The sequence below is a fragment of the Oenanthe melanoleuca genome, chromosome 7 (assembly GCF_029582105.1).
Source record: "Oenanthe melanoleuca isolate GR-GAL-2019-014 chromosome 7, OMel1.0, whole genome shotgun sequence".
NCBI classification, from domain to species: domain Eukaryota; kingdom Metazoa; phylum Chordata; class Aves; order Passeriformes; family Muscicapidae; genus Oenanthe; species Oenanthe melanoleuca.
The window spans coordinates 4,666,775-4,683,015 of record NC_079341.1 but is presented as its reverse complement, the minus strand read 5'-3'; the positions used below and the strand labels follow the sequence as shown (position 1 = coordinate 4,683,015).

General features: G+C 44.4%; 1 protein-coding gene across 1 annotated transcript in view; it reads left to right on the top strand.

Moving 5' to 3' along the window:
• The window catches only part of CPS1 (carbamoyl-phosphate synthase 1), a 76,133-nt gene that overhangs the window by 31,895 nt on the left and 27,997 nt on the right, over positions 1 to 16,241 (top strand). The window contains exons 20-24 of the mRNA XM_056496540.1: positions 798 to 974; positions 4,361 to 4,479; positions 13,575 to 13,716; positions 15,400 to 15,465; positions 15,951 to 16,014. Coding sequence (XP_056352515.1) covers positions 798 to 974; positions 4,361 to 4,479; positions 13,575 to 13,716; positions 15,400 to 15,465; positions 15,951 to 16,014 — 568 coding nt within the window. The remainder of the gene's footprint in view (positions 1 to 797; positions 975 to 4,360; positions 4,480 to 13,574; positions 13,717 to 15,399; positions 15,466 to 15,950; positions 16,015 to 16,241) is intronic.

Genomic DNA, 16,241 nt, shown 5'->3' with positions numbered 1-16,241 from the left:
TGGCTGGAATTCTCCCTGCTCTATTAGTCAGGGCTGTCCTGGTTTGAAGGACAGGTGTCTGCCAATAAAGGCAGAAGCTTCTCTTTGAAATGGAGAATGTAAACCCCCTCCCTCCTAATTATTATTATAATTTTGATATTAAGGGGCTCTCAGGCAAAGATATGGGAATTAGCAATAACAGTTCTTCACTAGGAAAATTAAAATAGAAATACAGTATTACAAAGAACAATCCCAAAACACTGCCAGAGTCAGAATCCAAGCTGACACCCGTCAGTCAGTCAGGGTGTTGGCACAGTCCCATTCAATGGTGGCTGCATCCTCCTGCAGTGGCAGATGTGGTTCAGCTGGAGCAGTGCTCCTGGAGAAGGTGCAGTTTCCTCTGAAGGTGCAGGGATGATGTGGAAAGGTCTGGCTTTCCTCTGGAATCCAGTGGAAAGAAGGTACCTTGGTGTCCAAAATCTCAGTTTTTATCTGGGTAGGAAAGGCTTGGCTGCTCCCCTGGCTGGAGCATCTCCCAGTGGGATGATGGAATTTTATCAGTCACACAGTGGGACTGAATGGGCCAGCAGCAGATGAAATCTTCCTGGAGGGAGGATGGGCTGTGGGAAAGATAAAGATGATTGCCCCAGCTGGTTTAAAGATGGCCCATGAGCAGATAATATGTGCCAGGAGATCAGGGTCACTGCCCCACCTGGCTCAACAGATGGTGACAGAATTCACATTTCTGGCCACACCAGCCCAGCACAGGGCAGACCAGGCTTGGCTCAGTGCTGCTCACTGGTGTGCTCTCCTTACAGGTCATGGCCATCGGACGCACCTTTGAGGAGAGCTTCCAAAAGGCCCTGAGGATGTGCCACCCCTCAGTGGATGGCTTTGTTTCACACCTGCCTATGAATAAAGCCTGGCCAGCCATTGTGGATTTCCAGAAGGAGCTGTCTGAGCCATCCAGCACTCGGATATATGCAATAGCCAAGGTAACAAAAGATAGACCTTGACCTACGTCCCTTGAATTGGAGCTACTGGATTGGGTCAGCTGAGGTGACAAAGGCTGAGTATTCTTCATTCCCTTGCTTCCCTCTGTCAGGCTCACTGGGAATGCTTTGAGTGGGATTCTTGCTTATGCTTTCTGCATCTTCCACGTTCAGGCAACGTGTTTGCCTTTTGGTGGTACAAGCTTAGCCTGTGCTCACTGCATTCAGCATCAGGTACATTCTGGTGTCCTGTAAGAGATATTACTATAGTTTGTAGCTCAATGCTGGTGGACACTTGGATTACTTTCCTCTCCTATGAGATTATATTTGTCTGCTAAGCATTGGCTAGTGTTCAGCCCTGATTTACACTAGTGTAATTGCCTGTCAGAATTGGTCAGTTTTGCAGATTACAAAGGAATAAATGAAGATTCTTTTGAGAGCTGAAACAAAGGATGATTAAGAATGGCAAGCTGCACTGTCTATTTGCAATGGTTGCATTGGTATGGGCTTGAAACTAAAAGAACTACACAACTCTATGTTAAATTTAACAGACAAGTAATCTGTTCTTCAAAACTGGCTTAGCTCCCTGTAGCATTCTTTTGACCCCTCTCCTGTCACACTGGTGAAATCACTTCAGCCTTGAAGGTGCCCATGTAACAGGCAATGTTATTGTAAGGGGGCTGGAGTGAGAATTTATTTCTGCCTTCATCTTCTCAGTGTTTGCCTGAGTATATAACATGGTAAATGTTAGTTACTTTAGAAGGTAGGTGCAACTTCACACTTTGATTTTGCTGCAGGTAATGCATCCATCTGTCCTTACCCTCTGTGAAGAGGAGAGCACAGCTGTCTTTCACAGCTCCTGCTTACCTGTTGGCTTGATTTTTGTAAGATTGCAGACCTTCCTGGCAGGGAATGCTCAATTACTCTTTTTTTGTGCCCCTGACTTTGTGTGGTGGAGTCTTTAAGCCCTTTTTGCTCATGTGTAGGTACATCTTGTGACACCTCCACATGAGTGAGGAGCTGAGCCTGTGCCGTGCTAGTCAAAAGGTTTTCATGTAGGTTTCAAGTATTTTATAAATGTGTGGCTTGTCCAGCTGTTCTCTCTTGCTTTTCAAGCTGGGGAAGTGCATGTCTTCATCCTTCAGCAGCTGTGTTTGGTCTTTATTACAGCCTTTTTCTTGAGACTGAGAGAGAAATCTTACTCCTTGAGTCTCTGAGTGGTTCAGAGAGATTTTATGAAAGATTAAAATTAGACCTATATTAACACAGGGAATCTGGGGAGATGAAGGTGAGTTTGGGTCCCGCTGAACCCTGGGTGTTCCCAGCTGCTGGAAAAGCAAGGACAAACTCTTAGTGCTCGTTATAAAGAGTTGGCTCTGCCCAACCCAGTGCATTAATTCATGCCCATTAATAACTGAGGCAAGCAGTGTAAGTGAAAGGTGCTTCTGGCAGCTGGGGCTGTCTGCATGGAAATCCTTTCCCTGCTTGTTGACCTTTAAAAGCACATGGTAAGTCCCCATTAGCCATCAGCTCCATTTGAAACAGGATGGACCTTTGCTATATTTTATGTTTTCTCCCCACTCCAATCCCACTAGTCAGCCCTCCAGAGCTTTTTACTTTTTCTGTCTCCTTTGCCTGTTGGATGATGACAACAGCAACTGTTCAGGTGCAAGGGAAGGGAGCTCAGCTGCCATTCAGAGCTATTGCTGCTGTAATGGGGCTCCCTGTTGTCATGTAAAGGAAGGCACAGGAGAGAGGCTGACATAGATGAGACTTGTTCCTTGGCTGGAGTGGGAGTGCTGCAAGGATGGAACAGCATGGCTCAGGTTGTGTCAGGCATTTCTGCTCCTCTTAAGGCTGTGTACAGTGGCCTCAGCAGGTTTAGGCTGTGGAGTCAGTGCACGCTCTGTTTCACACCAGGGCCCTGCTCTCCTAGCTGTCCACACCACACATGTGTGGTTTGCACTTGTGCTGCTGTCCATGGGCAGATAAACACTTTCTTTGGTGAGGAGTCAGGGTGGAACTGAGGGAGCAAGGGTGCTGGCCCTAGAGGAAGCATAGCTGAGCTGCCCTGTATGCCAGGCTTGCTCCATGGCAGTCCTGTAAACCCCCTGGCTGCCCAGTATGGGCCAGTCCCTCCTGGATGGGATGCTCTTGAAGTTAGCAGGGCTCTAAAGTCACACTGTCCTGCTGTGTCTCTCTCCTCCTGCTTCCATGGTGTGCTTTGGCTGCACTCCTTCATATAGGATTGAAGAGAGGAAAGCCATTGGAGTTCAGGGCCTCCCTGGATAAATTCTACATGATTATCTGGAAACCTGATTTGCCCCTGGAGTGTGGTGATAGGGAGCAAGAAATGTCTGCAAACTCATTCTTCTCTCCCAGTCTCCAGATTCATGTGACAGGGATGAAGATGGTTGATTTTCTCTGCCCCTCCTCTGATGAATGAGTGGAAGGAATACATTTTTTTCAGTTTCCTTTGAAGATCCCTGGGACTTTTTAAATAAAAAACCTAGCTAAAGAGTATGTGGTCCTGCTACCTTTTGTTTATGTGTATGTGACTGGACGCTCTAAAGGAGCAAAATGTGTGTTAGAGGTTTTCACCACTGCTTGTGAGCACACAGGATATTCCAGTGAGCAGCTGTTACCTCTCAGAACAAGAGGATAATTGCAAGAGGGAGGAGCAGGCAAGCTGTCTGGGAATTCTTTAGGAAAGGCAGAAGGTGGTGTCAGAATTTTGCAGAGAGCCTTGTGCATGTGGTGCCTGCCTGGAGTGGCCCATTTTTCTGAGCTGGCATTGCTGGAAGCACATGGTGATGACACCAACACTGTGCCCAGGTTCTGTAACTCTGGGAATAATGCTGGGGTGCACTGGAGCAAGCTCATTCCTGGATTAATTCTGGAATTTTTTTCAATGGCATTGCTCTGGATTTGTTCCAGGGATGCTGCCCTGCAAGAAAACAATTAAGCATGGTAAGAAATTAATGAGCCTGATTACTTCAGCTCAGCAAAGATACCGTGCTGGCATTATCATTATGGCTGATTATAGTTGCTTTGTCAGGAGAGTTGTAACTGCACACCAGTGCTGAGACCCAAGAAATTGCACTGATAGAAAATACATCATATTGAGGTCTCTCTGAGGTGCTGGGGTTTTTTTAATATTATGATGTTTTGTAACCCATTGTCTTATGAATAATACCTCTGTGGGGTTTCTTTTAACCCCATGGCTGTAAATAATTGATTAAAAAAAAAAAAAACAAAAAACAAAACCAATGACCTCAGCAAGAAAGAAGAGAAATTTGAATGGTCTTGACATTATCTTGAGATATACTTGTTGCTACCTGTTTGCAGACTGTTAAAGGGGCTGTTTGGTGCTGTCCTGTTTTTGGCAGGCCTTGGATAATGAAGTCCCCGTGGATGTCATTCACAAACTCACAGCCATTGACAAGTGGTTCCTGTATAAGATGCAGAGCATTGCCAACATGGAGAAGATCCTAAAGGAAGTGAACAGGTAAAAAAAAAACCTTGTCCTAGGACACAACAGTTCTTCTGGAATCCTGCTTGGAAACCTATGGTAAGCACAGATGCTGTCAATGCTGAGAAGTTTATTCAAGTGCTTGGAATAAACAGTGTTGTCCTAAAACCCAGCTCACTGTCTCAGTCAGCAGAAATTTTGGAGCATACTCTTTTTGGTAAAATAACTCCTTGGATTATGGAAGTTACATTTTATTTTGGAAAATCCTCCCTATCTCTGAGACTAAGACTGGAAATGTGGCTGGCCTGAGATGAGTAACTCATGTCCCTAGGACAGAGTTACCTTTCAAACTCAACACTGGACTTGTCCTGACTTACTGCACCTGAGGGTCACATACATTGCATTTTATTGCCAGCCTGGACTATTGATTTTTAAACTTTTCTGCTTTGCTGTGATCATGCAGTGGGAGTATTGCTTTTGTACCACTCTTTCAAACATCTATGGTTCCAGACACATTTAAATATAAATCTTCCTCCTTCAAGAAAAATGACCATATAAAAGCCAACAGGAAAGATAGCAGTAAATTAAAGGAGTGGGCTATATTTCAGTTCAGACTCTTGCTGACTTGAGCTTTTTTTTTGTGTTTTTACGAGGCTGGGGGAGGCTCCTTGCTGAGTTATTGGTGCTGTTGGCTTTTCTGCCTTTTTGGTGCTCACACATGTCACCACACGATGGCACTGGGAGCCAGGGCAGGCAGGGAGCTCTGTTCCTGCTCACCTGCAGCATCTCTGCTTTGGACCAGCTGTGAGCTTTTCACTGAGCTGCTCTCCCTCTCCCTTGCACCCGGAACAACCGGGATCTGGAGCTAAACAAAAATAAATGTGGAGAGGGACGCGGGAGAGAAGGAGTAGCTTGATTATTTGCAGCAATCTCTTGTTTTGCTGCAGGAGTTTTTGTCCTCTAACATCTTTGTATTTGTATGTGGCCTCTTAAATGTGTGAGGAAAAAAAACAACAAAAGCAGAATCAGTTTGAGCTTGTAACTGCATCCTCAGCTGGTATAAATCCAGCATCACTCCATGGAGGCAAATCTCTTTGAACCTCCTGTATCCCTGAGGTTGCTTTCCCTTTCTGTGCTATGAGTGGCAGGGACACCTTCCACTGTCCCAGGCTGCTCCAAGCCCTGTGTAACCTGGCCTTGGACACTTCAGGGATCCAGAGGCAGCCACAGCTTCTCTGGCACCCTGTGCCAGGGCCTCCCCACCCTCACAAGGAATAATTTTTTTGTAGTAGCTAATCTAAAGCTTCTCTCTGTCAGTGTGACTCTGTTTCATGACAGGTTCACCTGTCAGTGTGACCCCAAAATCATGAGCCAGACACAGCTGGATGATAAAAGGGGTTACTTTTATAAGGATCCTTAGGTGCACAATTTGCCAGGTGGAAAAGGCCAAAGATGCACACACAGCATATTACATATACAATTTTTGTATGTTTAGCAAATTAGCACATCTGACAAGAATCCCCAATTAAAAACATAAGTAGTGAGGTTCAACCCTCTTTGAATTTCCCCTCTTTGTTTATGAAAATGTGTCTCAGAGAGCTGGTTTCAACTGTGGCTCTGCAGAGAATCTAACCTTAGAGCCACAGCTTGGAGCCACTGGGGAATTTATTTTGTCTTTCTGTCTAACAGAGTAGGTAAAATGCTAGCTACAAATACTATGATAGGCTACAGAGCTGCAAATATGTGTAAAGGATATAGAAAATATATAAAAGGAAAAATCAATTCAGCATGACTGTCATTCCATGTTCTTTAAAGCAATCTCTCTCCATCTTTCTTGTCAGCTCCCTTCAGGTATTGGAAGGCTGCAGTTAGGTCACCCCAAAGCCTTTTCTTCTCCAGGCTGAGCATATAAATTATCTTACCCTCCTTCACTTACCAGTGCAGATTTTCACTCCACTATAATTGCTCACACTTTTGCAAGAAAACTGTCTTACTCCCAGCCAGCACTGGAGGGAGGGGATGGGCTGTCCAGCTGCATTTCACTGAAGGCACAGAGGCAAAGAGCCAGGGAAAAACACTTGGGACTTGAACTGAGAGGCTGGTCATCAGGAAACATATCTGTGCCACAGCCAAGGGAAAGCTAATTGAGTGATGCAGATGAGACTTGGCACACATGTTCTCTTCCTGCAGCCAGCTGTTTCCAGCCCCAGTGTGCCTGGCACGAGTTCTACCTGTGCCACAGGATGATTTCCAGTTGAAAAGAATGAGAGCTGATGCCATCACTGCTTTAAATCTTTCTGTTGTTAGAGTTACCAGGACCAGAGTAGCTGCCCTGTTCCTGGGCATTGTTGCTGGTTACAGGCTGTTTTGGATCCATCCCTTCCTTTTTGCCTCTGTGCTGCTTTGGGGGCTCTTTGCAGTGAGGTTTTGGATGCAGTTGGAGTAACAAGAGTCTTGGTTTGGGTCCTGCATAGCTGTTGTAGAGAGTGGGAACAAGGAGATGGTGTCTGCCAAGAGGAAATCAGGAGCTGGACAGGGGTGTGCCAGATGGGGAAGGGGGATCAGAGGCAGGTGGAGGCCTTTGAGAGGAAGCAGCTCTCACACACATGCAGCAATTCAGAGGTGAGCAGAGCTGTCACTGATGCATGCAATGATCTGCTTACACATGTGAAAGGCTGGGTGGGATAATGCAGTGCTAAGGAAAAGCTCTCTGACCTATAAGTGTTTGTGCATTTTCTGTGGTGTAGAGGCAAGGACAGCCATTGCAGTGACTGTAGGGACTTGGAAGAGCACCCTCTGCCCCATTTGCCTTGTCCCATTGAACTTTTTTCTAAAGAAATTGGACCTGGTGCTGGGTGGGACTGGATAGCTTTGCCACACTGCAGCACTGGTTCCATTTGACTCTGCCTCTGGGCCCTCTAGGATGGAGAAATATTTGTTTCAGATATGTGATGTGGCTGCAGGAAAGCAAATGGCCTGAGTTGAATTGGGAAAAGAAAGCCATTTTGAGTGTACTTGTGAGAATAACAAGCTGTATCACAGACATGTCAGGCATGTGCCTCTGCTGTTTCTCTCCTGTGACCTTACATATTTTTTATTTTGGAAACTTACATTTGAAGCTTTTTTTTTTTCTTTTTTCTTTTTTTCTTTTTGTTGTTGTTGTTGTTGTTGTCTGACCAATTAACTTTATACCTGGAGTGTAATTTTAGCTCCAACCTTCCTCACCATGCACATGCACATAAACAAATAAAACCACTGAGATGGAAAGAGCAAGCACCATCCCATGCTGTCAGTCCATGAATGGGTGATGTGCATTTGGGGATTGTTTCCTTAGATTGGGTCTTGCCAGTCCCATGAGTGAAAATGGGAAGAAGGTGAATGTACAACAAACATGATTAAATAGAGATAAAGAGGTAGGCAGCTATGGTGAAATCATCACTTAGGCCCAAGTGACCTGTTGAAAACCAATAGGACTTCAGTTCCTAAGTCACTTAGGTATCTCTGTAGCAGTGGAACCTGCAATTGATTGTATTTGCCATTACTTGAGAGCTCATAGGGATGGGGGAAAAGTAGAGGTAGTGGGGTCAGGTTCACTGCTGGAGAAAATCCATGTAAAACCCAGGAAAGCCATTTTGCAGCAGACAGAAGTTTGAGTATACTGCCCAAAGAGGAACAATCCAATATTGATTAAAGGCTGTAAAGTACAATTCAGTTGAGGAGAGAGGAGCATAATAAACCACCATTGTGAAGAGCAAAGGACAGAGATGGTGAGCTTGCCCAAAGTCTCAAAGACAGTCTGGCAGTTCAGTGACTTGAACTCTGTCACCTGACATCTCAACTCTTCAAATTAACCTTAATGGGAAACAGCAGGTAATTTTTTTTGGCAGATACTGAACTAGCCAGCTTGCTAAAAGTGGGAAATGATGGCCCCAACCATATATTGATAATTTTATACTTTGGAGCTTTGTTTTGAAGGAAAATACATCCTCTCTCCTGGCCTGTTATGTGTTTGGAAGGAGTAAGTGCAGTCCTGACTATCACTTTTGCCATTCCCAAAGAGACATGGGTTTGTAAAGAGGAAGGACAAAAGTGGGAGGGTGCAGACCCACTTCAGCCCAGTATTCATAGCTGGGTGCTCTGCTCAGTTGCCCATGGGAGGGAAACTCAGATAGACCATCAGTAACCTGTGCTCTTCAGCAGCTTCTGCTGCATCCCCCCTTTTCTCAGCAGCAGTTCCTGCTTTTGGGACAGGTTAGAGTGTGTCACAGGTCTTGTGTGGGCATCAAGGTGCAGTGATAGTAAATGAGGCTGTGCTGAGTTATGCCTTTGAGAATGTGACATATTTATAGTGGAAAAGATTACTTTTGTTTTCTTTGTGAACTGTGGGGCAGGAAAGGCTTGGGAACAATTTTGGAATGCAGTACATGAAGAGAATAAAATGCAAGCAGCTATTCAGCACTGTTGTTTGTGCTTTGTGTGGATCTAACGTAGGATACTTTCTGTTTGTCTTGTAGAGCCACTGGTAATAATTTTACAGCTGTATTTTCTTTCAAAGCATCTGTACATTTGTGAAAATGCAATCTGTGTGTTTTCCTTGATGCAGAGGATATAGAGGCATTGCCTTAAAAAGCCACTGGGGAGTCTCTGTAACCAGTGTGTACAATGCTAGGAGCAGGGCAGTCTGTGCCATGGCATCCCAGCAAAGACCTCAAAGCTCTTTTTTACCAGGGAGCAGAAAACAGGCTTTCAGGAAATATCTACAACCCATTTCTTGGCTGTGTTTTGGTGTGAGCTGCTGCTTTAGCTCACTTAATCTTGTGAGTGAGTCATTCAGGTCTTAGGGCACAGTGTGAGGTTTGTGTTACTTAAATCAAGATGTCCACAATGAGATTTATTAGCCCAGGGACCAGAATGTTAAAGGTGCAGAGAACTGGAGTGACAATTGTTCTGTGGGTGAGATTTGTTGGTTTACAGCTCCTGTTTCCTTAAATGCTCCTTTGACAGCTTTTTGTCATTCATCTCATGAGTTTCTTAGGAGTGAAAAACTGATAACAATCTGTCTGCCAGAGAAGAGGAGCACTGAGAGAATTTATACCATGATCTCATTATTTTAATTGTAGCATGTTCAAAATCTTGTAAAACATCAGAAGTAATCAAGGAAACCACTAGGAGCCTCGAAGCAGAGCAGGACAGTGAGGAAACAAGAAAGAATATGCTTTTGTACATGATTCAGCCTGAAGTTCAGCAGGTTTTTCAGACTACTGAGAAAGGAAGAGCTCTCTCAGGACTGGGCATAATGCATTTTGCTTCCAGTACTTCTTACTTTTGTTCCACTTTGCTTGCCATAATGAAACTGGGTTTAAAATTTAGTCTGGGTTTAAATCACTTCAGCCTGGGAGGAGCTGAATTTAAGGCCTGTGGGGTGAGCCTGAATGTGCTCACCTTTGCAGCTCCTCTGTGAACATCCAGCATATCTAAACAGAAGCAGAGGCTGATTTGGTGGACAAGAAGAAGAGTGTTTCTTCTGCTGGCATCTTTGTTGGTGGATCAGATGAAAGCTGGTCAAATAGAAGAGAGATCTCTGCTAAAGTGAGCAGGGTCTCCTGATAATTCCAATGCTGTCAGCATTCCTCCAGTCAGTTAATGGATTTCTCCAAGTTCTCTGTGCCAGGTGAAAATTTCTTCATTAAGCAGAATTTATTTCATTTTCTCTTATCGTTTATTATCGAAGAAGTGAGTTCCAAAGATGACAAGGTGGAAATTTAAACTAAAAGCAACTACAAATCAACACTGGAAGCTGAAACAGTCACAAGCAAAGGTTGGGGGAAGGCTTGCTTTGTTTATAAACTGCAAAATGAGCAGGGGACTTCAGCTTTCTGAGGAGGTGAACGACCATTTGATAATCATGGCAGTGTGCAAAAGTCTAATTGTCTGGGTTTGAAGCTCTAGAACTCCTGACTTTCATTTTGCAAAGGCAAACATTAGGAAGAGGAGCATTACAGAAGTCTGAAACCATGGTTGCTTAGTCTTCCCTTGTCTCAGAAATGATTCTAAGCCAGTGAGGGGGTTTAATCTTTGGAAGACTTTTTGCTCTGTGCAGGAAAAGTACAAGATGCTCCAGGGGAAAGTGGGAGGCAGGGATGTGAGTCTGGGTCAGGACTGAGAATTTTTGTCTTGTCTTTTAGTGCTGGATTTCTGGTGAGCTTGAAGGGTTATTTGCTCTCAAATATTCAAAGAGATCAGCCTGATTCTGCTCTTGCTGGCTTTAGCTTGTCTAAAGGGCTGTCTCTGAGCAAAGGCAGTGGGAGCTGCCCCTTAAAATTGTCACCCCTTAACCTCTGCATGTCTGTTTTTCTATCTGCAAGATAAGCATCTCCCTACCATGCTGTTTGCATGTTTCTTTATATTATTTCTATGAAAGCTGAGACATAAATGCTAAAAGTTGCCATGATTAGTAAATGGAAATTATTCAGTTAGAAAATGTGTGTCCAATACATGTAGAGAGGCAGCCTGATTTCCATACCAGTGCTGAGGATTTGCAATTCTCTGATTCAGTTCCCATTAAACATGGTGGACCAATTCTGCTGCTTTCTTCTATCATGCTTTAGGAATAGCAGAGGAAAAAGTGCATGGAAAAAATGCATGGTCCCATTTCCCCTCTAGGAACTTGTCTTTTCTCTTTTGCATGCTGGTTTTCCTGTAACAAAAAACTAGTTACCTTTCTGCCTGGATTAGTAAGTGGCCTAACCTAATTTAAGCAGCTAGCCCAAGGCAAATGAATGATGGTGCAAAATAATCACTGCTTTTGTTCTACCCTCCCAGCTGGAAGAGAGGGTGACAGTGAATGATATTGTTATAATGAGATACAAGAAATGGAATGAAAACAAGCTGCAAATGAAGGCAATTTGCTGCCTGTGACAGTAATCAAATGACAGCCAGCTATGTGTGCTCCTGAGGCAGAAGGGAGGGAGGGCAAGGGAGTAAATGGCTCTGAAAGAGGCTCATTTTCCTGGGGTCATCAGGTCTGCTCACTCACTCTGAGGAGGATGAGTCCTCAATAGCCAGTGGCTGCTAGCATCGGTTTTGACAGAGAATTGGTGGAGTTTGCTGTATTTGCCTCTGTAGAACACACATCCGTGCCTTCAGTGTTCATGGTTTGGGCAAGAAGTCCTGGCTCTGAGCTGAGATCAGAAGGCAGGATGGGCTGCAGAGAGCAGAGGGGTTCCTGGTGGAGATACTGGAGTATAGAACTCATGAGTTTTAATAGAGTGTGGTGCCACAAAGTGGTTCTTACTTTGGGAAATCCAGAACCTCTGAGGGAAACTCACCTGCTGGGTTAGGATTTTTCACTGAATCATAAAATGCTTTGGGTTGAAAGAGACCCTAAAGCTCATCTCATTCCACCCCCTGCCATGGGCAGGGACACTTTCCACCTGCCCAGGTTACTCTGAGCCCTGTCCATCGTGGCCTTGGACACTTCCAGGGATGTGGCAGCCACAGTTTCCCTTCTGACACCAGCAAAGAGGAGGCTGTGCTCAGTAGGAAGGGTGGTGCAGGCTGCAGAGCAGATCCAGGGTGCAGGTGATGCTCTTGCCTGGAGTCCCCTGAGTGCAGAGCAAGCTGTTTGTGGGGCCAGGCTGGGACTTGGTGTATTTATTTAAAAATACCATCAAGCAAAGGACATAATTCAAAAAGTCTGATTTAGGAAAATTGCTTGTTTGTTAATCATTCCTTTTTCCTTATTCAGAGCTTGCTTGCTCATAAAATATTGATTTATTGGGAAAATATTGATTTATTGGGCAGGCAAGAATGCTCTTGGCAATGAAGGTGTAAAGTAGAGCTGCTGATAAAAGTACAGGCTTTTTATGTTTTTGCAAAAGCTAAGCTTAGAAAAGTTAGCTTAGAAAGAGAGGGAGGCAGAAACTGTAAGGATGGAGTCAAAACAAAAGGATGAAGAATAGGAGAGAAAAGAGTTGAATGGATGAAGAAGGGATGGAGAAGATAAAACAATGAAGAGCAAAATGGACAGGAAAATGTTGATCTTCAGATGTGGCAGGTGAGAAGCAAAGTGTTTAAAACAAACAGCAAAAACTAGGACTTCAGAAAAGCAAAACCAGGAGAACAAGAATGTATGGAAGCATTGAGAGACCCTGGTTGTAAATAAGAAATCAAAAAGGTACCCCTGCTTTACCTGGTCAATCCCCCCTCTCTCCATTTTCCTAATGCAAGAAGCAACACTAAGATATGGAAAATGGTATGTTGGGATTGTTACAAGAAAAAATTACCATGTGTGTGACCTCTAAAGGTTGTTTCTGCTCAGGATCTCTGAAGTGAGATGCCTTTTTCCAAAGATTGGCCATTTCAGAAGGTAGGCAGAACATCTTCAGCAACAGAAAGAAAACTTGGTTGGGATAAATTGTGGGCATGACTCCCAGCTCAGCACAGTGGTCACAGGGGCAGGGCACAGCTCAATGGCTCATGCCAGAGCTTCAAGAATTTAATTCCTTTGGGTGGAGTGGGCAGCTGCAATGAGAGGCAGGAGATGGATGCACATACACAATGGTTGGTCCAGCCCAATCTGGTGAGGCCTAGGTTTAAAATTTAGGCTGAGAGGAAGAATGTAAGGGAGATATTAAGTTTGGGCATGGAGTTGTAGGGATACTGAATCCAAAAAAGGAATCACTGTAGGTCCTCTGTGGAGGCTGAAATGGTAAATGGCCATACAGTTGTGGTGGTGTCAGGGTTTGACACTGGCTAGAAGCCAGGCACACATGAAAAACCATTCACTTGTAGTTGAGCAGAGGAAGGGGAAAGCAAAACTAAAAGCCAGGTTGTGTTAAACATGTGGGTACAGCCTGATGGGTCTCATGAGTCACTGATTCCTGTCTCAAAAATGCAGGGAAGATAAGTGTTTTACTTCCTACTGCTTGCAGTCTGCCTGCAGACTTTACTATAGAGGGGCACCAAGGGCAAAAAAGATGTTTTATGTTTGAATCTTCTTCCTTTTCTTGCCTTCAAGTGCATGATCCTATAGCAACTCTGTGCAGTGTAGAGACAAAAGCACTCATGTATCTTCTAGTTATTCCTGCAAAGCCTCGTGCTTAAGAGGTGTTTTTCTCATTTAATCCCAGCAAAACAATTCCAGAAGAGACCCTGAGGAGAGCCAAACAGATGGGGTTCTCTGACAAGCAGATTGGGAAATGCCTGGGCCTGACTGAAGTCCAGAGCCGCCAGCTGAGGCTGAAGAAGAACATAGTGCCCTGGGTGAAACAGGTATGTGAGAAACACCTCTGGGGCTGCTGGGGACTTCAGGAGTGGCAGGAGACCTCTGTGTCTTTAGAGACCCCTGGCTCTGTTGACATCCTCAGGAGTTTAGATGTTGACCTGAGGAGAACGCAGTTCACCCATGTAGCTGTTCCTTCTGCACTGCAGGCATCAGTTTAATCCATGAACATTCCCAAAGAGAGACTCAGAATATTCTTGTTCTTATTCTTATGGCTGAGGGGGAAGCACATGTGGCTTCAGATGAAGGCCCACCATGGTAGGACCATGAAGAGCATATCTCTCCTCTCTTGTAGTAACTTTTTACAGGCTAATACTTTATTGGAAGTGTGCTATTGTTATGGGCTCACTTGCTATTCATTGTGATAGCATGAGCCTAATGAGCTCATCTGGTATTCATGGCAGTGCCACTAGGTGCTCTGTTGCATTTAAGGTATGTTGGTATTAAACTGCCACCAGCTGGTTTTCTGTCCTTAAGGAGGGTGAAAAAACCAGCCCAAATTACTGAACGTTTCTGGAAGAGTTCATCTGTGTCCTCAGGCCCAGTTTGATGTGCCAAGTCTTGTTCTGTTCCCCAGCTGCTCTTTTTCTCCTGTGGCTCACCTGGCCACAGAAACACGCCTGGTCTTGCACTGTGTCCTTTCAGCTGCATGTGGCACTGGGTTGATTTGTGTGCACACTTAATAAGGTCATTCCACCTGTGCCTGCCTCTGTGCCTTCAAAGCATATGTTTCTTCTTGGGCCATGAAGTACAAGTCACAGTATTAGCAACAATAATGAGCAACAGAGTGCTAATGATGTGAGGTCACATTCTCCATAAATGACAAGGGTTTGGACAGCCAGTGGGGATTCCTGGAAGTGCTTGAAGTTTGGGCAGATTTTTAAATGGTGTAGCATAAAAATACATGTCAAGACTTCTTTCATATTGTTCCCTGTTCAGTATTCTCTGTAGAAGTGTTTTAGATGTTCATTCAGGAAACTTCAGCAGTCACTGGTGACCCAGATGGACTGGTTACTACTGGTTAGTAGTTGACACATAGTTTTTGAACAGCCTCGTGGGCAAATTATTCTTCTGGGCTCTCTGGTGGCTATCTACATAAGAAATTGTTGAAAACTGCATATAAAGAGTGGTTTAAAATCACTCTTACTTTGTGTACCATTTAATTATCAAAGCACGAGTTATATTGTGACATAAACACATAGTCAGTGAGCTGCCACTCCACAAGATTTCTTAGTGATATTGTGTATGTTTTTGGAGTAAGATGGGGTCAAGAGCAGAGTCTGAAGATTCCAGACATCCTAGTTATGAAGGACAGAAGACCTGGAGGAATCTCTGTAATCCTCTGAACAAACTAGAGAGTGATGGCCTTGGCAAGTAGGGGGAAGTTCCTGGGCTGTGCAGGTGTTTCACCAAAGAGGTGCAGAGCTAAAACTGCAGCTTAGAAAGAGATGGTAGAGTGTTGTGTTGACTGAACTGTAGGGTTGGGGCAAGGCCAGGCATAAGCTGCATTAATGGCACAGGACAGTCCAGGGCACATCTTTATGAGGAAAGAAATGATGGGAAAATAATAGGAGTGGAACAGCAGTAGAAAGAGGCAGAAGAAAAGAACCCAAAAATCTTCATGTTGGAAAGATCTTGCAGTGGCCAAGTCACAATCCCTTTTTTCCTTGCAGATTGACACCCTGGCAGCAGAATACCCAGCAGTGACTAATTACCTGTACGTCACATACAATGGGCAGGTAGGCACCCTCAGGAACAGCAGTCTGGTTTGGTTTTCTGGCTGGTTTGATCTCTTTTCCCTATGCCATGTTATTTCTGGAAATCTTGCAGATGCCTCTGTAGCAATTCTTGTGGATGGCTTTATATATAACCCCCTTACAGCATGCCTGGAACTTTCTCTCCCTTCAGTCCTGACCCAGTGCATTTGCTGTTTATGTCCCTGTGCTGTTAGGAGCCTGTCACATGTCACTTGTACATGCACAGGTAGGTGTCCTAACATTATTTTTACATGGCTGCTTAAACAGCAATATCAGAGGTGCTGTTTCTCTGCTAATTCCAGGAGAGCTGCTCTTGATTTACACTGCAGTGGGCAAGATCAGACTGGAGTCCTGAAGGTTCAGATTGCTGGATTTGGGCTGAGCACCAGAAGCTGTTTATTCTGAAAAGCACAGAGTTGGGTGCTGTGGAGTGCAGATCCTAATGACTTTTTTGTCTCCCTTCCCAGGAACATGATGTAAAATTTGATGACTGTGGAGTGATGGTGTTGGGCTGTGGACCATATCACATAGGTAAATCTTTCTTACAACTCCTCTGTTTTCCTTATCCCCTCAAGCCTTCTTTGGATATTCTTGTGGTTCCTTTATTCCTCTTCTCATATGGTGAAAAAACCCTCCAGAGCACAGTGCACAGGACATCAATTCCTAACAGAAGGTTTGCATTTTATACCTGCTTGAAGATTTCATTTCACGCCCTGGAAAAAAGCAGGAGAATTTTATTACTTTTCACCTGGTACTTA